This window comes from Strongylocentrotus purpuratus, unplaced genomic scaffold, assembly GCF_000002235.5.
Source record: "Strongylocentrotus purpuratus isolate Spur 01 unplaced genomic scaffold, Spur_5.0 spur5_scaffold_16, whole genome shotgun sequence".
Taxonomy (NCBI): domain Eukaryota; kingdom Metazoa; phylum Echinodermata; class Echinoidea; order Camarodonta; family Strongylocentrotidae; genus Strongylocentrotus; species Strongylocentrotus purpuratus.
Genome location: NW_022145601.1, coordinates 26755662 through 26780457, shown reverse-complemented (window position 1 = coordinate 26780457; position 24796 = coordinate 26755662). Strand labels below are relative to the sequence as shown.

General features: G+C 36.1%; 1 protein-coding gene and 1 non-coding gene across 2 annotated transcripts; one reads left to right on the top strand and one right to left on the bottom strand.

Annotated features, from left to right (window-relative positions):
* On the bottom strand, window positions 1-23367 carry LOC105437320. The gene is made up of 6 exons (XM_011663800.2): window positions 23271-23367; window positions 7725-8729; window positions 6675-6873; window positions 4918-4990; window positions 3789-4156; window positions 1-2826 (listed from the first exon to the last, which is right to left on the bottom strand). Exons 2-6 carry the CDS (start codon window positions 8514-8516, stop codon window positions 563-565), a joined length of 3696 nt encoding a protein of 1231 aa, XP_011662102.2. The 5' UTR covers window positions 8517-8729; window positions 23271-23367; the 3' UTR covers window positions 1-562.
* On the top strand, window positions 5737-5809 carry TRNAR-ACG. The gene has a single exon. It is a non-coding gene; the product is annotated as a tRNA-Arg (tRNA).
* Window positions 23368-24796: the final 1429 nt, after the last annotated feature.

The window sequence follows — 24796 nt, the reverse complement described above, 5'->3', positions numbered from 1 at the left end:
GATAAATTGGATAAAAATATATAAAGCAATTGATGAATAGTGAGGCAATGGCGTCACACACTGATAACCGAATTGGTAATTTTAGCATTGATTTCCATTGTTCCATATTTGTTCATACTTTAAAATAGATTCATAACTTCCTCGTTAGTTATCCGATTTTACTCTATTTTTTTGTGGATTGGTTTGTCTGATTTGTCTGCTTCTATTGAAAGTAGGTTCTTTTTGGAGTAGAGACTTGGCCTTTAAAGGCCAAGCTGGTGTGAGGAAATAAGATTCTTAGGGGAGAATAGGAAATTTAAATTATCAATATAAAGAAAACAATAAGTGAATAGTGAGGCAATGAAGTCACAGACTCATGCGTGATTTGCCAATTTGTCTTGTGATTTTCAAAGTCTTTCATATCAATAAAAAATTCTTATTGGTTATCTGATTTCGCTTAAACTTGTTTTGATTGGTTTGTCTGATTTTGCTGCTTCTACTATAAGTAAGTCATTTTTGGAGTAGACTTGGCCTTTTCATTTTTGATTAATTTTGCTTTTAACACAAGTCCTTAGTATCGTATCTATAACATAGCAATTTGTACACGAGGTTGCTCTCTCTTAGTCTCAATGTTCATGAATTCAACCTTTCTATGACTCGGAAAAGAAGCACTCCTGTTAGAAGCCACGCCTTCAACCATGGACTCGCCCTTCTTGCTTAATGAAAACATATTTGATTCATTTTCAGATCTTCTTAAACCTTCGCTTATGTCTCTGGTCGCTTTAATAGACTTATTTCCTTTCCACTTGTTCGGGTACAGTACATAGAGATTACCGTCGATGGAGAAACCGCGCATGCTTGATAGTGGGTAAGAGTTTGCCCCAGACAGTGCAGATTTTGAGAGTCTCTTCCCCTTTGAAAGTGATGTCAAAAGCTCTTCAGTTGCTCTACTTTTGTGCGCACCCTTTTCATTTTCTGTCAAATATGTCCGCATTGGATCTACGTCTATACTACTCTCTGCGATACCTGTAGCTACGCCTTCATTTCCCAGGTTTTGGGCTTTCATTGCACCATTGTCACTGTCCAATGTAGAATATTGCAACATGGTGATGTCATCGCTTACTTCGGAAGTAGTGGCTTTCGACTGGATTAAGGTATTATCTGTGGATTGTCCAAAGACTGTAGGTGAGTACACATCATTCAAACCATCTTTGAACCCTTCTTGTCTATTTAGGGGCGGTCCTTTCTTGAAAGATCTTACATCACGATCACCATCTTCCGAAGTCTCCATCGATTCGGGCGGTCTACTCTCATCTTCTTCACTTTTAGAACTGATATTGGGATGTGAGGAATCAATACCTTCTTCAGATTTGTTGATCATATTTTCTATTTCAGTGTTGACTTTCTCTATGGAATTTATTTCTGCGTCTTTATGAACAGAACCTACCTCAACACTGTCTATGTAGGAAGTATATTCATGTCTATCAATTGCAGCTGGTGATGATTTGTTGTTGTCCAGTCCATTAGGGTTCGATGATGTATCTACTATATCTTCTCTGGCCACAAATCCCTGGTTGATTTGTCCTTGCATGGCTTGTTCAACATTGATCCATTCTGGCGTTTCTAGAAGAGGATCTGTGGCCCTCTCCTTTCCTCCAACTGAGCCCTCGATTACATTGCCTATCTTTTCTAATGTCCGAGGGGACATATTCTTACTTGACTCTTCTTTTTCTGTGGCAACGAAATCTTTGGTGACCGGATCGCAGCCACTATCCACGGATCCATCTTCTAAAGCAGGAGGACATTTTCGCTTTTCATCAGAATCAGTTTCCTTTGAGGCATTTGTATCGTCTTCCCGCAACTGCTCTGTTGCATCTTGTCTTTGTATCACCAGAATTGGTGAAGATGACCGTCTAACGTCTTTTTGTAGTTTCCAATTCGACATGATCTGGATATGAGAGGTTGTCTTTGGCATGCGGTGAACCTTTTCATGCTTTGCATTCAATATCGACGACAAATTCTGCTTGCGTGTTGAACTCGTATTACTGACAAAGCCAACTTCCTCGGCTATTGGAGCCAGAAAGCGATAATCCAGTCGGTTACTCCTTACTTGAGAAAATATTGGTTGGACCTCATCCATGTCGTCTAAACCCTGAGCTGGAGTGATATTGATCACTGGTATTAGCCGACCAAGTGATTTCTTATGGATCATTCCATTCTCTTCATCACTTTCATTGTTATTATCGGTCATATACTGCTGCGAATGTGCTAGCATAGCCTGCTGGAAAGCTAACGTCACAAGGTGTGGATCGGACACAGATGGACCATGTATCCTGATATCTTGCTCTCTTATTCCTTCTTGTACTAGAGATGAAGTATCTTGATCAGAGCTCCACGTTTTGACTTGGGGTGCACTACTTCGCCTTATCTTTCCTAGATTTGAGCGTCCCATAATCTTCCCTCTGATTTCAGCTTCAACTCTACTGAGTTCCTCGTCCTCCAGATCTAAGTCACTTCCACTATCCTCCTCCTCTGTTACCAATCCAGCCAAGTTGGGTATTGATATATGAGCCGTATCGGAACTCGGTGATGCCATGTCGGATGACGCATCCTCTAACTTACCGGTGGTGTCGTTGATACCATCAACTTGAACATCGCCATCTTTCTCTGCTCCAGGGGATCCCACAACTCTCTGGAGGGGTTCCTGGATGTAGAAGATTCTTTCGACAGTCTCATTTGACCCTTGACCTGGCATATTGACTGGAAGTGTGATAAGGTATCCCCCTGCTTGATCATCGTCTGGCGGTTCGTATTCTTCTTCGGGATATCCATTCCTTAGTGAAGAACCTATGTTACAAGATAATATACAAAACAAAATCAACATATTAACATAAGGGAAGTTTTCTGAAGGCTACGATGGTTTCATGAAGCAAGATCAAATGACTCCTAGCCCCTACAGCATACCATCGACGGTTTGATAAAACGTGGGTGAAGATTTTCTTTTTCTTAAGAAGTGGTATTATAGTTGAGATCAAGCCTGATCCTTTTTTTTGTGTGTAACGAAAAGAAATCTTACAGAAATGATTATATTTGACAATATCAGTAAAGCACATGGCGTTACTAGGAAGAGAAAAAAAAAATATTTTGCAAGATTCCTTAGTACCCTTTTCTACATTGATTTATCGTAACATAATGTGTATGTTTGTGTGTGTGCGTGTGTGTAGCAAATCAGTCATACCCTTTAGTATAAGGTTTTGGAATTTTTAAAGTATGTTAACAACTGATCTGTCCCGATTTATGTTTCTTGACAAATGTGACATAATGAAAGATTACATCTAAAAGTATTAAATAAAACCCTAATTCAACCAGTCCACCTTTCATTTTTGAGTTACGAAAAACACAAAAAGCCTCTAATTTTTGAGGGGTATGAACAAATTTGTTGATAACTGTATATATACGTATGTTGTTCATTCATGTATTGGAAATGTTCGACAGTACAGAGACCACACCTCAAAGAAATTCATTTTAAGCCAAATTTTCGGGGGATATTATATCCGAATATCTTAGGGTACATTGCTTTGTCATATCATGTTGACTAGATAGTAAGCAGAAAGTCAAGTAACAGTCGGTTGGAAAAAATAGAGTCTCCACTTTCGCAATGGTAGTCATTCACACTGTATCGTTTCTACTAGATACAAATCACTGTGTCTGCTTCATCTCAAACGTTCACTAACTATCCTTTAAATTGTGTTTCCAACCAACTGTGTGTGAATTTTAAATTCCCTCTGATGAATAATACATGGTCATACCCTGACTTGAGTTGGTGCTATGATCACTCCTCAGCGATGAACATTCATTATCATCTCTGTATGATCCGCCATCGAATGATCCACGACACACCAGTTCACCATTCTCTCCTGCAGATAATAAATAAATCCTCGAATCATCTGGCAGCATTCCCCGAGTAGAGGTTGAAGCAGGGCCGTCATCCAACGCAGATATCTGATGGGCGTCGTCTTCAACCTCAACATTTATCCAATCTAAACGCCCGTTGGATGTCATTTCCTCATTAGTGGCGTGTGGCTGTGATGTGCTTTTTATGTCTTGTTCGTTTTGATTGACTGGCTCTCTCATCATTGTATCTCTTGGGTCCACACGAACCGTCAGGGTATTTACTCTGCGGGTTAAGAGAACACAACAAATAATAAATTAATAATTATTTATTTAAAAAAATAATAATAATAATAATTTTTATATAGCGCTTAATACAAATGTCTCTAAGCGCTTTATAAATATACTATTACCTCGGTCATGGATTCAGTGCTTGCCAGCACACAATGTGTTAACAAACTCCACTCCCTGGGGAGCATTCCAGCCAGGCGTTACGTGACGCTCAAAAACTGTTTGACCAACAATGACGGTCGCATCCTACCGGCAGTACCGGGTACCCATTTAACACCTGGGTGGAGAGTAGAAAGTGCAGGTTAATATCTTGCCAAAGGATATTAGTGCCGTGTCGGGATTCGAATCCTCGACCTTCGCATCTCCAAGTCAAATCCTAGCCCTTATGTATATCACTGGTGAAGCGTCAGACCAGTCATTGAGGGGTACATCCATCATGGGAGGGGCATCGGTATTAATACTCGGTAAACAACATGATACATTTAGCATGGCTTAAAAAGAAAGATTGCTTAATATTATATCCCTACATTTAGACAAGAATACGTTGCAAACATGCAGTGTATCTATTTTCTATTATCTTTGTATATGTATATCATTCAGAAGTGGATAGTGTCACATTGCCGTGCATGGTATACTATGTTAAAGTTGTGCTACAGCTATTATTTCACGATATTCTAACCACTACTTCTGGCGGGCTACAGTCATTCGATAAATCTTTGAAGTGATAATAGAGCCAGTGGGATTAGGGATCATTACCTTTGTCCATTTTCTTCCAATCGGTTGATACGGGCTTGACAATCTTCACATCTTATCACACTGGGCATGTTATCTGTAAAAAGAGAAAATAATTGGTTTATAAATCAACATTCCTCAACATATTCTCACATGTACTTGAGATTTTCAAGGTTCTGTTTAATAGCACGGGAGACTTTTTTTTCTTCTAAAGCTACAGTCATTTCTCACAAATTTTGAAAAAATAGGCTGTTTTCATAGCAAATCAAGTGTCACGATATTAGCAAAAATCATGCTCTGAATAAAATGAGAGTCCTATATTTGTACTTGCACGCATGACTGGTAAGTCATTTGAGACAACTCTCCACGGTGCTCTTGATACTTATACATTCCCACTGGACTGTGGATGTTATTTTGTTATACCTGTACATCAAAATCGATCAATTGAATAAGTTAGTAAATAAATTGATTCATTCATTAATTTAAAAAATGAATTATGAAAATGTACTACAAAACGAATACCCTGGTAGATTATCATTATTTTTATTATTCAAGATTACCAACAGGCAGTCTTTTCCAGGACTCCCCAATCCTCCCTCTTCTCACATAGTGCAACCGCAAGTATACTGTATATTACTGTTACTATTATTATTTTATAGAACCGTATTTTATGTGTTCCTCATGGAGAGACTTGATTATGTTCTTAAAATAATATTTTCATGGTGAAGCGCATATGCAATTATATTCTTCAGTTATAATCGCATCAATGAAGTAAGAATAGATTAACAGACTGAGGTGAGGTAAAGTTACGAGATCTCTTGACGCCCTATATGAAATTATATTGGCCCTGTGGCCCAATGGATAAGGCATCTGACTACGAATCAGAGGATTCCAGGTTCGAGTCCTGGCAAGGTCGAATTTTTTGCTCTAAAGAAAACGCAACGGCACAAGGCAAATACTCATGTTAACCACCTATTTTTTCAGATGAAATAATAATACAAGTTGAAATATAAAACTAAATTCAGTACCGGTCGTAGATAGCGAATGACGGGTCTCATGCATTAAAAGTTAGTGCAATTTTTTTTGCGACGACTAGGATATGAATGCAATTCACATATCTAACATTATTGCAGATTTCCCCGTAACAATACAATTTGTTAAATTCGCCTTGTTTGTATTCATGTATTTCCTTTGGGTTCGAATTTACCGTTTCATTTTATAGAAATATTATACTGGTTGTTTGTAATTCTTTCTCTCTCAACGAACTAATTAGATGGATGTTCAACATTTCCGCCGCCCCCTCCCCTCTGCCTCCAAACAATGCGATTGAAAGGATAAATCTGATCACGCATTGCACACCCTGAAGCCACGTGAGAATGCTCTTTTGATATTCATGGAGCTTCGTAGCTAATTACAACCAGCTCAGATATAATCGCTTTTTGGAGCAAGGAGGTATTATTAGAGAACGTCGGAAATAGCAAAAGCTAATCAAGCACCTAGCAAATTTTACGTGATAAAATATCGAAGTGTACTAGCTCTCCAATGTCAGACATGCGAAGTTCCGTCAAATCAATGGCGGAGATAAATAGTCAATTTGAAATTAAGATAATCTGACATTTCAAGGAACACAAAGAGACGTTACAGTGTCATGTAAAATGAAGCTTCTTTAGAGTTATCTAGAAATATTAAGACAGTGACAGAAAAGAGTCGGGGTAGTTTGAATATCTCTTTTAAACATAACGGCAGCAGAAGAAGGAAATGAGGGATTTCTATATACTCACTGCTTTGTCCATATATGTGTCTTTTGTTTCTCGGTATATCTCTACAGCAGATGAAATGACACAATGCCGATCGGTAGTACACACTGGATGATAGGAGAATATATGGACTTAAGGCTGAACATACCGTCAATGTACGTACTATACCAAACTCTAATACAGGGCTGACTTCAAATCCAGTTTGCGTCATTATCAGAGTTATCTAAATTTTTAAAAACATATAAAGAGAAGAAAATGTTGCGAATAACACAAACAAAATCTAGAAATCTACCAAGTTAAGTTTGTTCAAATGTGGTATTAAATTATTTGTACCTGTAATAAACAAAATGAAATGTCAAAATTATTTTAGTCCAATATTGCTGACAAACAAAGATGCAAGAGCGAATACGAATAATAAATTAAGCTTGGTAACAAAAGGCATTGTATGCCTTTTGTTACCAAGCTTAATTTATTAGCAGAAGGATACTAAAATCGCATATACAGTTATTAATTATAGTCTCCAATGGTCAAAAGCTGTAAAGCCTATGCAAAATACTCTAAAATGTCATTAAAATTTAAGGAAGTACCCCCCCCCCCCAGGATGTGACATGCTATTTGATATTAGAGATATTTCCATGATAACATAACGTAGTAAAATGTTTGGTGCATCAAAACAAAAAACATTAAAGCTCATCTGATTCATCAAGTAGTTCATAATAGAATATTTTGCAATCGAATATCAATATGTAATCTTTCTTTTATCCATGTTTTTATTTTGATACACCTCCGACGCGATGAAACTAACATAAAGCACATCATGTGAGTGAATTATCAAAATCATATAGAAATTGGCCCCTTTTAAATTCTGATTTTTAGAAATTACTTGGCAAATTAATTGGATTTTCATGTGAGAATGCAATGCAGGGTCCAGATTAACATTAATTTATAAGTAAATCGGCGGCATACGTACTGGAGAGATAAAACCACAATTCATCTCATTACAATATCGGCCTACGACACAGAAGCAAACATTAACGGACTAAAATCTTCTCGATTGATAGAAGGTATTCTTACCCATAATGGGATGGTACAAAGCCACACCCATATCGTGAGTGGGAAAAATATATATGCCAAGGAGTGGTTCATACGATGATGCTGTGTGACGTCATCTTGGATTGGCGCCTTCTTCCCTCGTACATCACGTGATGGGTAGCAGAGAATAGACACGTGACAGAAAAGTGTTATCTGGAACATGATATAGGTTAGCACGATAGTTGTGATCACAAATGCTTGAGAGCTCATTGTTGCCGGAGTCAAATCAAAATGACAAATGGTGCTTGGAACAGCTCTTGACGATACCATGCCATCCTTCACTATTAAAGGAACTGCCGCATAAATTATCACAATTACAATTCCACCACACGTAATGGTTCTCATTGTCCATGCAAATCGATTGGATAGTCCTCCTTGCCTGCATATAACGAGATATCTCTCAATTGCTAGAATCGTTATCATCCATAATGATCCAAATTTCACGACAAAAACTACCCATCCAAAAAAGTCGCATACCGACTGGTTCATGTCAACTCTCCATGAAGTAAGATAGGCATAGGTTGAAAGAATACAAGGTATGAAAAAGAAGATCACTTCTAGACATCCATACACGAAGATAAGATCATGTACAAGTCGATTCCACCGATGTCGTTCTGTTCGCATGGCTGACCCTACCGAAAAGAGGAATACAATGTTACCAACGATTCCCATGGCAACTAGAACAGCAAGTGAGAGACCCGCTGCTCTATTATCAATCTTGAGATTTGTGCTGTTATCCAGAGTCGTATTAAATCTTCCTTGCTGCTCCATCATCGTAAAATTAAGGTTTCCTGTAACAGCCGTCTAATGTCCTTTCATTATTGTGTAAGGCACGTACGTAGTCGCTGCTCAACCTAGTTTGATTCCATAAGCTATTAATAATCTTGATTGATGATGATGATGACGATGATGATGATGATGATGTTGAATTACATCGTGCATTAGTAATTAGATGGCTTCCCATTCCTTGCTCACAATGCTCGTCATCTGAAAGATCAAAATAATTTATGCAAAAGTATTAATTGAAACAATAATAAAATCATGTGGAATGTCTTAAAATTACCTAATGATTAAGAAAGGAAATCGGATCTAAACATAACATTCAATTCAATGTTAAAATTGAAGGATTTTTAATTTTGCCAACTTCTCTTAGCAGTTATTACATCATAATTATTTGAATATTTGGTAGGCGTTTTTCCATACATTATTTTGATAATTACACAGATCTAGCAATTAATTTTCTTTATTTCTTACATAAGTTTTTATAATTTAATTTTTTTGTGGATTCTGGAATGAAACTCCTGTCGGCCGTCTCCTATGCACTTTTAAAAAATTTAACGATTCAAATTCAAAGCAAAATACACGAATACTGTGACTTGTAAGCACAACAATTTTTTTCTTAATTGCTTTTAAAAATAAATTTCCTCTGAAAACATTGCTTTCGGATCTTTTATCCAAAAAGGAGCCAAATCCAAAATTGTTCATTGAGAAAAATTATGTAGACATGTTAAAGTTATTGAAATTTTGCACTGACCATCTAAACTGATAACTGGACCATCTCTAAAAAAAAGAATCAGCTTATTAAGGAAACGTGATTTAAACGAATAGATTCATAATCGAAATGTGAACCCACTTGGATTTAATCCCTGTGGAATGAAACGAAAATTTGCAATCGAAATTTCTACCTTTTGAAAAATTACATTTGAAGCGCAATATAGTGCTGTTGATTCCCATATGTCAGATACATATATTTATCTTCAATAAAGTGAATTTAGCGCCTTTTGAAATTAAGCTCGTCATAATATGTACGCAGTTCATATTAAAAATCAATATCCATATCGATCATAAGAGTTTTGCTAGAGGTCAAGAGCAACCTTCAAAGATTAATTTGAGTTTTGGTCATTAAATAGGATAGTGAAAGAAACAGATGATGTTGATGAACACAAGGATTTGTTTATACTGTGAAGTTTCAAATAAAATTGATAAGAAATTGCTTCAATCTTGATGAAAAGCACATGCGCTGCACAGAGAAATGTGTATATAGGACTATGCATACATGTTGCAATGTGACTTCAGATGTGACTCGGTAACAATAAAGAGAAGACACGACAAAACGAGAGAGAGAGGAACAGGGGTGAGAAAAAGAGCATGATATAAAATAAGAGAGAAATAAATGTGAGAAAAGAGGAACATTAATATGCCCTCTTTTAAATTGAATAAGAATGGTTGACAATGCGAAATTGTCTAAATCTGGGTCGCTTTGCAGCCTCGGAAATTATCGAAAATCTAATCGCTCGGTCACTACGCTCCCTCGCATAATAAATTTAAGAAAAACGAAGATGACTGAACTTCGGAACAAAGAAAATCTGTTAAGCCCTTGGTATAATCAATGATGAGTAGTTTCCCGAAGAGGGAACTGTTATCTGCTAGCACTATCTATCCTCATGGGAAAAGAAAGAAAATGGATGTACTCGATAATTCCAGACTTTGGGATTGATAAGGATTGATGCCAGAGTACTTTCTAGCCTAGCCCCCTACAAGTTTACAAATAATTACATAGCAGGAACGCAGCAGCTACATTATTAATGTTTAAGTCTCCGAAATCGTGTTTAGAATAGTTGGCGCAATGGATCACAATTTACGAAAACACAATTCCTATGCCATTTATTTCTATGCTTTATCAGGTAAGATTATTAATCGAATCCCGAAATGAAAATAAAACAAAACTTGATATAATATACGGTCTCAAACACTCGTTCATACCTTGATCCTTGATAATGCATTATCGGAATATAATGATACAAGAAAAAAAAAATCATGCTAGTTGTCAGCTTATGTATAAAATGTATTGCATTTAAGAAATAAAATCAATCAAACCGTACCAAAGTTAGTTGTATTTTTGGTATCACTTATTTTTACCGTCTTCATCTATTACTTTGGTAAGAACACCGTAAGTGGAGAAACGAGGAACATTACTGCATAGTAACTATCCCAATATATTGATTAACTTTTTCATTCCATTCGTGGTAAATACCATGATCGACTCGACTGAACATGTGCATTTCAAATTCACAAAATGCAGCGACTGCAAAATATGACTTGAAGGCTCTTGTTTTTACAAAGGAAGAGAGTTCACATCAATCCATTTATACGAGATCTTCACTGCATGCTTCCTATCAATAAGAGGATCATCTTAAATTTGGAGTTCTAGTGTTAAAAACACTTAAAGGGCAAGCACACTCTAAAAAAAACTTACTTTTAATAAAAGCAGAATGAACCGACAAACCAAAAAAAAAGAGCTTGAGCAAAATCGGATAACTAATAAGAAAGTTATGAATTTTTAATGACATGAAAAACTTTGAAAATCCTAAGACAAATTGGCCACTCATTCATGAGTCTGTGACGTAATTGCCTCACTATCCACTAATTTTTAAACTTTATATTGATGATATACATTGCTAATTTACCCCCTAAAAAACTGATTTCCTCACACCAGCATCCAATTTATATTGATAGTATATGTTTTTCTGTGGATGCACTAACTTAGTTTTTTTCAGTTAAATCATGATTCTTTTAGATAAACTATTAATATAAATATCAATGATTATGAACATACAATATTCAGAAAATAGTAATAATTCATCAAATTTCATAACAGATTTTGTGAAATGTCATGCACGCAACAAATCCTGGGCAAATGCATGGGGTTCTTCCTTATTAGTTATCCGATTTTACTCAAATTTTCCCCTCTGTTTCTCTTCTTTCCTTTATCTTTTTAAAGCAATTTTTTTTGGAGTGGACTTATCCTTTACTAAAACTCTATCCTACATCTCAGAGTTCCTACTGAAGCATGGACCAGGGCGTAATATAAGATCAGCCGACCAAGATTCCTGATAAAAACCCTCAGTCACACAGTCGGTTTGGGGTGACAGAGACTTATATCCTTCTCTGGAGCTAACCCAGTCTAATTAAGCTGTGGAATAGCCTTCCGCAATCTATCAGGAGCGCTGAATCTATGTCAACTGTCATGTCAGCCATCAAGACTTTCCTGTTTCCAGCTACGACATCATCTTACAATTAATAATGCTTACAAAGACTAATGGACTCTAATCTTAATTTGAAACGCTGACAAAGAACGTTGATTTCGTGAGCCATAGGAGAGTAAGCGCCAAAAGCGCCTGGCAGAGGCTAACTGGCGCTAGTGTGAGTCCAAAAAAGTATACACCTAGAAAATTGCTAATTATTTAAAAAATCATATATGAACAGTAAACTAATATACATCTTATGAAAGAGTTATTTATCCCAAATCATTTGGTATCATTTTTGTGTGGTATGTGGTCACGATTAGATGAACAGGAGACATTGTTTAAGAGAGTGCAAAAGTCGACTTGCGCCAAAGTTATGCCTATATGTTTGAATTGGGTATTAATTCGGTCTTTGCAGATCCAAATATTAAACATCCCTAACAAAATTAATCATGCCACACATATCAGAACACACACTCGGTCAGTCACATATACACATACACACACACGCACCCACACACATAGCACATTTAAAAGCAGACTGACTGATTCCTTTGGGAAAACAATTCATTGTGATGTTATTGCACCAAACTTTAATTTTTGCATCATGAATGAATTGCGATTTTACAGAAATGTCCATTACGTAAGATGACTTGGCTGCGTGTATTTTTCATTTATCTAAGTGTGTGAGTGCGCAGAAGTGTGTCTGTGTGTGCGCGTACGTGTGAGTGTGCGCTCTCACCTCAGCGTTCTTGTGGGGTTTTATGTGCGCTTCACATACCCCTTGTGAGGCATTTTTACTTTGTGGGGTATTTTTTCAGGACCCCACAGAGTAAAGTCTTTCAAATGACTGTATATTCGGTGTCCTATGCCCTGCGGGGCATTAGAAGTGGTACCCCATAAATGACTTTTTGTGAGCGTGTGCTAAAACTTGCACACTTTTTTATGGTAACATCGTAAGCACACCGCCGGGTTGTTATCGCCAGGTTGTACATACCCCACTAGTAGGGGACCACAAGGTATATCTGGAACGCACAGAAATACCCCACAATCAGGTGCCCCACAAAGGCCCTGATGTGAGAATGCGTGTGTGTGTGTGTGTGTGTGTGACTTTGCTTCTGAAAAAAAGCATATGCAATGCATCTCATTTGATACATTCAATTCATTCTCTCACTTTAATACTTTTGCGCAAGTCGATTTTTGCACTCTTGCAAACAATGCCTCCTATTCATCCAAGCGTGAAGACATACCACACAAAAATGATACCAAACGATTCGAGATGTAACACTCTTTCAAATCATGTTTGATAACCTTTCGTTCATAGCTGACTTTTACAATAAATGACAAGTTTCTGAGTGCCAACTTTTGTTTGACTCACATGGTACATATACAAAAAGCCATGACCTTCATCATCATTATCATCATCACCATCATCATGTATAAACAAAGTACACGATCACAATATTAAGGAGACATCCTTCATTAACCACTCGTCTCTTTCAGCAAAGCAATTAACAAGCTGCTCAATAGCGAAGGGAACGGGGGTACACAAAAGCAATCACTGAGAATGGAGATATAATTCACACATCACTCTGGGATGAGATAGAAGTATGTAGGTCTTTCGAAATTTAACCTGATGTATCACACGACAATATACAACAATAATTATAATGTGTACCACATATTTAATGATGGGAGGGACAGCCCGAATGTGCTCAATGTTAATTGTGCCGATAAATCAATTCCAGGGAGCAGGGCCTATATATAGCTACACACTTTAACAACGCTAACGTTTTACCTTTTCAAGAATGTTGTACTCTGTAAATGAATTACTTACACATTTATATTTCATACACTTTGCCAGTATTTATTCTTACAGCAGCAAGTAAAGAAAGTAGATAGACGCTTACCATATCATATGCACGCTCCGCTATGACAGTTGAAGGGACTAAAAACTCACATCTCCCAAGCGGCTGTGTCTTATACAAGACAAGCATCGTTCTTAGCAGATGAATATGATGATTCATAGGAATCATAGCTATATGGTAACTCGCGTGTATTCAAATCTTGATCAAAGAGGTAAATAGCTGCAAATGAAGCGACGAGTAACGAACGAAGAAGCTTGTACCGTGGAGAGATCATGAATTTACTGTAACCTTGATGAGGCCTGAAGCAACCCTTCCTCTCTGTGCGAGGAAATATTATAAGATGCATGTACGTTCGGAGACTGCAGACACAGTGTCGTCGCTCAAACGTGCGTGCGGTTTTTCCTTTTCTTTTGTCCGCCAAAATATCAGAAGAATATTTGATATAGTCACTCTTTCCAAACTGAATTGGCGTCAAATTGAGGTTAGAATACTCATGAATATGAAGAAGTAAGGGCGTGGATCTATTCCGAAGCAGTGGGGGCGGGTTCGTGGAGGCGGGTTCGTGCTTTGGAGGCGGGTTCGTGGAGGCGGGTTCGTGATTGTTAACAGACAAAAAGCCCTTTGAAAAAGAGGTCTTTTAGATAAATTATTCCACATTTAAAGCAACCTGCGTAAAACAGACTTGTTAGTCAAAATAATATTTTTGTGATATTTTGCTTATGAAAATATTTATCTTGTACATGGAAATTTCACTACAAGTATAACCTTTCACATAATTCAAGGCTTGTAATATTTCTTAGAAGAAATCAAAAAGTTGAATTTTCTGGACGTCTGATGATTGATGGTCATCGTTAAAGTTAAATAGAAGATTTATTACACCGAGAAAATCATACTCATAATTGCACACATCTTCCCATAAGCCTTTACTGTCATCCAATAATCTACCAAGCCGTTATAAACGAAACTTAACATCTGTTTTTCAATGTCAATGTAATCGCACTCAACTATTATCTCGTGCAAGGATGCACCTTTTTACCCTTTCTATTTTAGAATTTTTTTAAAAGTTGAATACTAAATTATTCAGTTTCTTCAGAAACCTTAGTGGAATCGTATATACTATCGTTAATTGAACTATTTAACTTTATAATGGCAAGGAATTTAATATTAGTAATTCTTCAAATAATGTAAGGTTTCTGCATCTCCAGTTATCCAGGAGTTTCTGTATTTTTTGTCAATTCATTTTCCAAACTCAATTTCGTTGTATAGTGTAAGTCTGCAGACATGAAATACACAAGATGTCGTCAGCATATTGTACAAATTTAAGTGTAGAATCAAAAGCTTTAAAATCAAATTTCGGAATAGTATTATTTTCCCTTACTCCATTAGCCATTAATTGAACTGCCAAAAATTAACAATAATGCTGAGAAAGGATAAATGTTGAGATTGATTAACCATTGACCAATTTGATTGACAAATGACGAAATTAACGTTTCCGGATTCACAGGACGAAATTCGATAGCACAATGAGGAATTTTAATGAACAAAATTTGTTAAAATGGACGAGAAATTCTATAGCATAGGGTAAATATAACAACCACTACACACAATACTACACAATAATATCACATACATAGTCCTATGCATAAACAAATATTCATAACCGTGTTCCTTTTCATAATTATATAATAATTTCGCATTATTTGTTTAATCTGGCATTACTGACACATTCACCTATCCTTATTATTTACGATCTATCGTGTTCATTTTAAATATCCCTCATATTATTAGTGTAGATAGCGATTTTATCAATAAAATATAAACATTCTCGACACCTGTACCTGCTAAGCATGCCATGGGATATACAGTGGAGTGAAATTTTTGTTGCAATTTTGGAATTTAGACTACCCATAAAATCGGTCAGATCGATTGTATTGTTCGCACTGGAAGCCTTGGTGCTTGTGATGTAAACTGAACCATATCAATCTTCCTCCCTTTCAAGATGTACTTATAATGGAACAAACACCTGGCCTCTATTCTTCCATCTGACCTTGCATACATAAAAGCATCTTTATTGGATTGTAAAGTGTCTTTGTTTCATTATTATTGGTTACGTGTTTGTTTGTTGTTGTTTTCTCGTAAGTGGTGTCAGTGTAAAAGGATTTGTGTACTTCTGCCGAATCGAGGGACAAACAGAGAGGGAAGGAGAACATACAGTGTACAATGACAGAGAGAGAGAGAGTGGGGAGGGGAGTGAGTGATAGAGAGAGAGAGAGAGAGAGAGAGGTGAGAGAGAGAGAGAGGTTTTTGTTTTGTTGTTTTTCCCTCATCTCAGACATTCAGTTATAAGTTAAAACTACATCTATCTACTATTCTGCTTTCAATCACCAAACCCCTAGTCCGTTATGTACCCGACTCTTTCTTAAATTCTACCATAGCTTTAAAGATATGTGAAATAGAGCAGAATACATGGAAAGTGTGTGTTTATGTTAAAATGGATCCTTAAGTTTACAATCAGTGGCATTGATTCTTTTTTTTTCTTAAAAAGCAGGAATAGTCCTTCCTAAATGTCAGATTGAGATTGATAGCAAACATATCATTCTTAGAACGTTGCCTATTTACTACACGGTTTCTATGACAACCAAGGGGTCACCAAAAATCGAACCAGCATTGAATTGTAACGCATATTACATCGTCTGAAAAGCCTCATTCACTTAATTTAACGGCGTCGGGAATTTGATATAAGGCAAATGCGAGTATACTGACACCAGTTAAAATAGTAACTGAAATAAAATCATAAACTATTTCTTTTTTTCATGTAAATGTATAAAGCATTGAGGTAGCTTTAAATAGTATTGATAATGATAATGTTAATGATGATATCAACGATACTACTTCTACTACAATGATGATGATAATGAAGATAATAATACTAGTACTTAGTAGTAGTACTAGTAATAATGATAATAATAATAATAATAATAATAATAATAATAATAATAATAATAATAATAATAATAATAATAATAATAATAATAATAATAATGATAATAATAATAATAATAATGATAATCACGATAGTCATAATAATATTAAAAATGATATTAATGATAATAATTGTTATGGCATTGTTATATAAAGTACTTTGATGCCAAATTACCCTCCCACCTAAAAAAAGGGAATTGAAGTTATGTCAGTTACATGTATGACCACTCTTCCCTTTTTCTTAATGACCATGCTATGACTGCCCTTTCCCTCCTCTCTACTTCACTCTCCTCCCCTCTCATGTCTCCCCTTTTGTAGTTCTGTCTCCTTATGATATTGAGTTTTACTATAACATTATAATGCATTCCATTTGCGTAATTAGTTTCTGACTTACAAACTCATTACTCTAACAATGGCGTCACGTTTATCTCAGAGTACTGTGTTTATGAATGAAATGTGATTTAGTATTATGGTCCTTGGTTAATTAAAGAATAATACGATTTTTCAATTCACGAATGCTACTTATCTTGTTCACTTTTTCGAAGTGGAAAGATAACTATTCATATACATGCAGCTGCTAAAACCATCAATACATGTATTGTTGATTTGCGTCGTCTTCAACCCAATACTTTGCTGGCTGTGATGGGGAAGAGGCAGGAGGCAGCAGCACCTCCCTGCATTTGTGAACTACCATCCATATTCGGGCATCTGTCACAACCTTCAGACAGCGGTTGATGTTTTTTTTATTTTTTTTTTATTTCTCATACATTAAACATAGTTGTTAACGGAGTTAGCATGCTCTAATGCGAATATCACTCAATAAATTGGTAAAATGGGAGGGTATTACGTCGATGGCAACCTATAAACACCTTCATCTGTTGTAAACCAAACCGGATATTGTAGCAAACTTCACGATGGTACTGGTAAACGTAAACAACAATTTACCTGTGATGAAGTGCTCTCCGAGGGTGTTGGTATTGAGGACTGATATCTTACCACAAGGCACGTATCAACTTGGATTCGAACCGGGGTCCTCCCAGTTACAAAACCACAGCTCCACCAAAGTGGCTGAGCCATGTAGCCTTCACTTATTCAAACAATGGTATTATCTTCATGGTAATTATATAAAATATCATGAACACCTACGTACCTCTGTTGTATACCACACCGGATATTGTGGCAAACCTCACGATGGCACGTATCCACTTGGATTCGAACCCGGGTCCTCCCAGTTACGAAACCACAGCTCTACCACAGTTGCTGAGCAATCTAGCCTCCACTTATTCAAACAAAGGTTTTACCAGGGATTTAGGTATTACCTTGATGGTAACTATACAATCTCATGAACGCCTACTTACCTCTGTTGTATACCACATCGAGTATTGTAGCAAACCTTAAGATGATAAACGTAAAGACCAACCAATCAGGCAGTGATATGCACATCTCACTCATGTCAGGTCATATCTTCTTCTCTGTTGCATCCATTGATTATCTTACGAACGATGAAAGCTCGAACGCTAAGGTAGTCTGCTCTAAATTCAAATAATAGGCTTATGAGCTTTACATATAAAACGTATCCTTTTTATTCAGGATTATATGAGAGGCACAGTTGGACTCTTTTTTCACCCATTTCTGCCAATATAAGTATGGATGTTAGTTTCAATAGTATATATAGTTATTTATTGTCTGCACTTTCATTTTAAATCATGTTTTGTTTGTTTGTTGTTGTTTCATGTACCGACAGCAGTCTCGATGTATTTAAACACTGCTTTCCAATATATTTCAAATATTTGACTCTGAAGTAAGACTATTTCATACACGCTTTCAATCGATAACCTATGGTCCATGTAAACTTTAGTTGAATAATTTTCTACTCCAAGGAACTTAACTCTTCCTAAGTGTCTTCGATTTTTATAACCGATCGTATTTTCTTTGTTTTGCTACTTCAGAAGTCTTGTTAATTCCACTTAACGAAAGGAAATAAGAACGTAGGTATTGTCGCTTCATCGTCTGCACGGATGATGTTAGTTCGACGAGAAAAATAGGCATTTTATCATTTGGTATATATGGTTTTGAACGCTTTCGATTGTTACGTAATGTCATCAGAAAAATAGTTGTAAATACATTTCGATAATGATAAAGACTGTTACCCCCCCTTCTCTTTTTAAGCTATCATGTTGGTATCATCCACTAACTGGTTTTAAGAGCAAGAAATAACATCAAAATAAAACATGTACCCCTGCGTCTCCAATATGCCTCCACCTAAATTTAGATAAGATCAGGGGTTGAATTTTGCATTGGCATTCTATAGTTAACAATGATGACATGAAACAAAATCTCTTGAATGTTTTCTTGCATGGTTCCACAGTCCTGTTCTGCTGTTCTTGAAATATCACGATGAAAACAAAATCCTAAAATTACATGTCAATAGATCTTTTTGACGTTTTACTCGACAATCCCACAACCTGATTACTAGTAGCACGTTTTAAGTTTCCAGCTAAAATAGCTTAAATTATAATTATTGGTATGGTGATAAGAAATCAAAAAGCTAATTTCATGTGTATTGACTTGCTGATCTTTGACTTGCTTAACCCCAAATCTACTCAGTTTGTCTCATGATTGTAATGCATACTAATACCAAGTTTTAAGATCATGGCTCAAATCCTAATTCAAACAAATAGTTACAACCTGTTTAACAAAAATTTAGAAATCAACCAAAAATATGAATGATTAGATACGTGTTCATTTAATTTGTAGACCTATGTCAAGGGTTTAGATCATTCTTTATTCATGTTTTAAATGTCTTAAAAGAGTTGTCTTCTCAGATTATTTGACTAAAACTTGATATGAAGATGTATGAGTTAATCTAGCTAGGTCTAATTTAAATGTATTTTACATGAATTTCTCTTTTAATCTTTTTGACAGTTTTCATTAAATGAAAACTCAACCGAGTTTGCATGGTCAATCCGCAGTCAACAGTTCAGTTGCTTAAAATTAAGCTTTAGTATGCATTCCAAGGGGTATTCGGTAAAATGGTACATTTTTACTGGGGCCAGTTCGTAATATAACCAAATGTAATGCATACGTAAATTGTGAGGTGGCTTGTTACGAATTATTCATTTAACTGAACAATTAGAATGCAGAATGCATACGTTTTTTGTTGCTAGATAGAACAAGCAATTATGTTTTGTCCTATGTAATTTGCATTCTGACTATCTTATGAAGAAAAAAAAAGTAAGATGTGAAAGAAATAATTATAATGGAGGAACTTCACAAAGAAGTATGCATCGAATTTAGCTACATTACGAACAATGACCTATCACATCAAGACTAGTATATGCACTAGTATATCGGCATGTATATCAGGATCATGTTAAGCCTCAGAGAAGAACAAAAACATAAACATAGTTTTCTATACATGAAATTGGAGAAGAAAAAAAAAGCGACATTATTTTAAATTACATGACTTTTATTTATGCCAAAAAATGATGATGAGGTACTCATCTCTTAGTCGAATAGGCTACACACACACACACACACACACACACACACCCCTCACCCACACACATATACACACACACACACACACACACACATATGATATATATTTATTTTTTTATTTTTTTATTTATCAGAGAAGAAAAAAATTCTACACATGAAACTTGTCATTTCAAATTACATGACTTTCCATCAGGTATATTTCACAAATAATGATGATGAGGTACTCAACTCTCAGTCGAATAGCCTACCCACACACATATACAAACACATACGTATATATATTTGTATTTATCAACGTTGCAATTATATCATGAAATGGTCATTGAACAAAAGGTTACCATGACATTATATTATGAGCAGCTGACCGTTTCTATTTTCTGTTTGAAGGTTTCATATTAACAAATGAGTACGTATGCTCAATCTAAACAAGATCACTCGCTCTGACTCTCTAAGATGACTTTACATAGATCCCATTTCAATACAGCTCACATTTTCATTTACCTGTTTTGTTGCTAACCCACGTAATGACGTCAATACTATTAATACTATAGGCCCTTTGCTGAGAGGAAAATAATTGTAAAACCAGATCAAATGAGTGGGGACAAAGGATAACTTGAATCCATGGGTTTAGACGGTGACCGAAACTCTGCCTTTAGGTTATATTCAACATATAATCAGTCACAAAATGGTTTATTTCGGTCTCTTCTTTCCAAACATATTTGAATCTTGGCAGCTTCGTGTGATGGACATGTCCATCCATTGCAAGTTGTATCGAACTAACTAGTCTGGGATCTTCATAAGAGGGAGGAGGGAGGGGGGGGGGGGGGAGGGGGCTCCATCCATTACCCCTTTCTGGGTACACCAGTATGCGAAGATCATTAAATATCCATGAATTGTAGCTGCGGGGAAAGGAACTTGTTTGAAAATGACACAGTGAGCTTATGAACACCTTTTAGTGGTCTGTTTTCCCTACTTGCATTGTGTCATCTCGGATTGATATCGATTTGACCTTCCTCGACAATCAAATTAGCTGTCTACGTAGGTAAGCTTTGGGTAATTATTTTTGTAGGCTATTATTTGTTGGTATTGATTAAATTATACTCTGTTTACAACGGAAAGCTCATATGTGAAATTCTTTTTTTTTTGATCGAGCTTCCCAGTTGAACCTTATCGTAAAATTTGAAATTTCGCCACAAGATATTAATATTTTTTAAAAGCCAAAGGTTAGTTTAATGCGATTGCGCCATTTATCAGATAATTAGTATAATCTTTTTATCATGTAGAATTAGTAAAAAATGAAAATGATTAATATCCAAAATGCCAAATTTTCTGCAAAGTCTGTTTATCTCTGTCTCATCCTATTTTCTCCCCCTCTCCCTCCCTCTCTCTCTCTCTCTCTCTCTCTCTCCCCTCTCTCTCTCACTCATACACATACCCTTTACCTCATTATCATTGTCATCTCTTCAATTCAATTCTTTTCTTCTTCTTCCTTTTCTCTCTCTCTCTCTCTCTCTCTCTCTCTCTCACAAATACACTCATACAAAATGTGAATGAGGCTTTGTGTTTGATGAGGTGACGACCATAATGCTTCCAGTTGGATTACAGCACTAACTCGAAAAAGAGCATATCAATGAGCGACACAAAGAAATGAATTAATAGATTAAAAGGTAAGATATTTAACCGACATCGCTACCTGTAAATATGGGGTATTGTCGGTAAAATGCCTACCTGCTTTTAAAATAATGATCAATTCAACTACAAATAAGTTTTCTAGTCATTTTCCTGACGTTATCACTCAGTTTTAAACTTATTTAAGACTGTACTTCAGCTCATTCTAAGGTCATTCTAATTCTCTTGTGTATATCAACAACTACGAAAAGTTGTTGATTTTAAACGTTTTTTGCTGGTAGATGTTTCCCATTTCTTGATGCTGTCCTCAACAGAGGGAGTCTTATATAAGCCGTACCTCATTCACCTTCAGACGGAAATGAACATGTCAAAATAATGCGGTCGCGTGTGTGAACTCATGGGAAAGAGGTCTCCGATGATATTTTAAGCCCTCTTTTTTAGTATTTTTTCTCGGAGGGCAAGTTCTGCTTTTTCTTTATTACTTCATAAGTGGGATGTTGAAAGCAAATATATTATATATATATACATATATATATATATATATATATATACATATATATATATATATATATATATAGGCCTAAGTCAAATTTGGTGGATCACGTTTGTGACCATTCGAAAAGGGCGTTTTAAAACGGTGGCGAATCCCGAGGATCAAAAGCTCCCCACCTCCGTCAAATCCAATCAGTCATTGCTTATAGGTAAACATGAAGTATAAGAAAATGTGTCACCGGTTTTGTTTTGTTTTTTGTCCCGTCGGTTATCATAAACCCCATAGGTAGGCCCCACCACTTAAAATGTGATGAACTTTTTTTCTTCCTTTTCCCCCCTTTTTGAGATTTTTCGACTTATGCCCTCTTGCCCGAGAATCCTGGCTCCAATACTGAAAATGTAAAAAGTGGCTGGCAAAAGTTGAATGGTTGTGAAATAAGTCTTTTCATAGAAAAAAAATACCGAAAATGATGGATTGGTAATGTGATTCACTTATCTTATTTTATTAATTGTGATCAACTAGGGATCCTGGATGAATAAGTGAGTCTGAATTATGAGGATTGGGATGTTTTATTCCTACTGTATCACCTACAATGGCCTGGTGGTACTATTAGCTGCCTGGATAGCAGAAGATATAGGTTCAACTCCCCTTGGTTCGAAAATAATGATCCTTGCTTACAGATCGTAGAGCCAATCTCGACATTTGAGTAACAATAGCATTCTCATATACATGATAAAATTAACTTGAATGGAAATGACCATTTCACCAGAAAGTAATCAAGCTGCAGTATTAATTACTTTCATCTATACACAGTTACTGGTAAATTGATTGATTTCAAAATAGATTCATGCAGAAAATAACATAAAAAGTCATGTAGTTGCTGACTGAACTCAATCTTGTACCCGCGTATCAACTTAATTTTCAAGATTGGCCCTAAATATGATAAACACAGTAAATCGTCACCAAACAAATGTTACTGTATGTTAGTTGAAAGTTGTTTAGTTTAAAGCACAAAGAGATAAAAACTTACCGGACCATGCAGTTTTATTCTGTCACGTCGTGTAGAACTTAAGGCGAACTCGCCTTTTTCTTTCTTCAGAAATTTTTCTTGTGTTCAGTGACAATTGCATACCCCTTGAAAATAAGCAAACATTATCGATCGGTCTGATCGATAGTCCAAGGAGCAGATCAATGATTAACAAAGGAATCACATTGCAGTACAATGAAAGCCAAACCATGTAGCATCTTTACTCGCTTCATCACTCACGAAAATCCGATTGAATAATTAACTCAACCGTCTCATTCAAATAATAATGCGACTTTCATTGAAGTTTCTTTACAAAACAAAGGAGGCAAAAATAAACTTCCTCTGCATGTATCCTTGCAATGGTTAACTCATCCTATACAGTGCGTCCCAGAAAAAACGAAACCGAGATTTATAAATGTTTTATCATGTCTTTTATTTGATGCAACTCATATGATGCATATTTCACGCATGGAGTGATTAAAAATACTTTGAATAGAGGAAACCAAATAGTCATTTTGCGGGCGGTATCTGAATTTCAAAGAGAAAATCACATTTCTAGAAATTTCATTTTCTGGCCTTTCATATGACACCTCAATCAGGAAAATGAGCCAGGAATAACAAAGTTCTGTTTGTTTAAAGAATGCTTGCATTTCAATAATTTGATTAAACAAATTTGTTTTCACAGGCTGCCTGTCGTAGCAACAAACAGAGCTGACAAAAGACTTAACTCCGTTTCGTTGACGATCAGCAATGCAAAAAGAAGCCGTAAAGGTGAGAGCAGGCAGGTGGTGGGGGAAGAAAATGGATAAGCATTATGCCGGAGCACAATCTGTAAAATAATTAACTCCTCATATGAAGATGACTCCGACGATAGGATCAGGTCACGCATAGTTTGTAGGTGTTAGCCTGGCGGCAAAATTACTTCCATTTCCTATAATCCAAAATCAATCTAATTCGGGCAAATCTATTTCGGCCCTCCCCCTCCCTCCACCTGAGAAAGGTATCACTTCTGATTGGTTAAAAAGATTGCTTTAACGCTCGTCATGAATAGTAGGCTTTTCGTGATTGGTCAGTTAAGGAATATTTTCTTTATTTTAGTTTTTTAAATGATAAATAAGCATTGCTTTTTCGTTCAGTTTCATCCCCTTTTATACTAAAAAAACAAACAATTTTATCATTAAATTTCATGTAAAGGTGGAACGAAATGTTTTTTTTATTGGTAAGCAAACAATTTTTTTCGAAAGAAAGCAAGGTTCATGCTCCATGATTGGTCAGTTATGTGAAACTCTGATGACGTCATTACATTGACATTGATAATTTGAATGACAGTATCGTCACAAGTCATTGGCTTATGCGCATTACAGGGCGTGGCAGGGCGTAGTTAAAGCGTTTAGCGCCAATACGGGCCACTAAACTGGAAGCATAATGACGCGCTTCATGTATGCGCTGCGCGTTGCAAGTATTTACGCCCTAGCTATCGCCCTGGTAACAAAAATGTACACAAATCACATTCTCTAGCACTTTTGCGA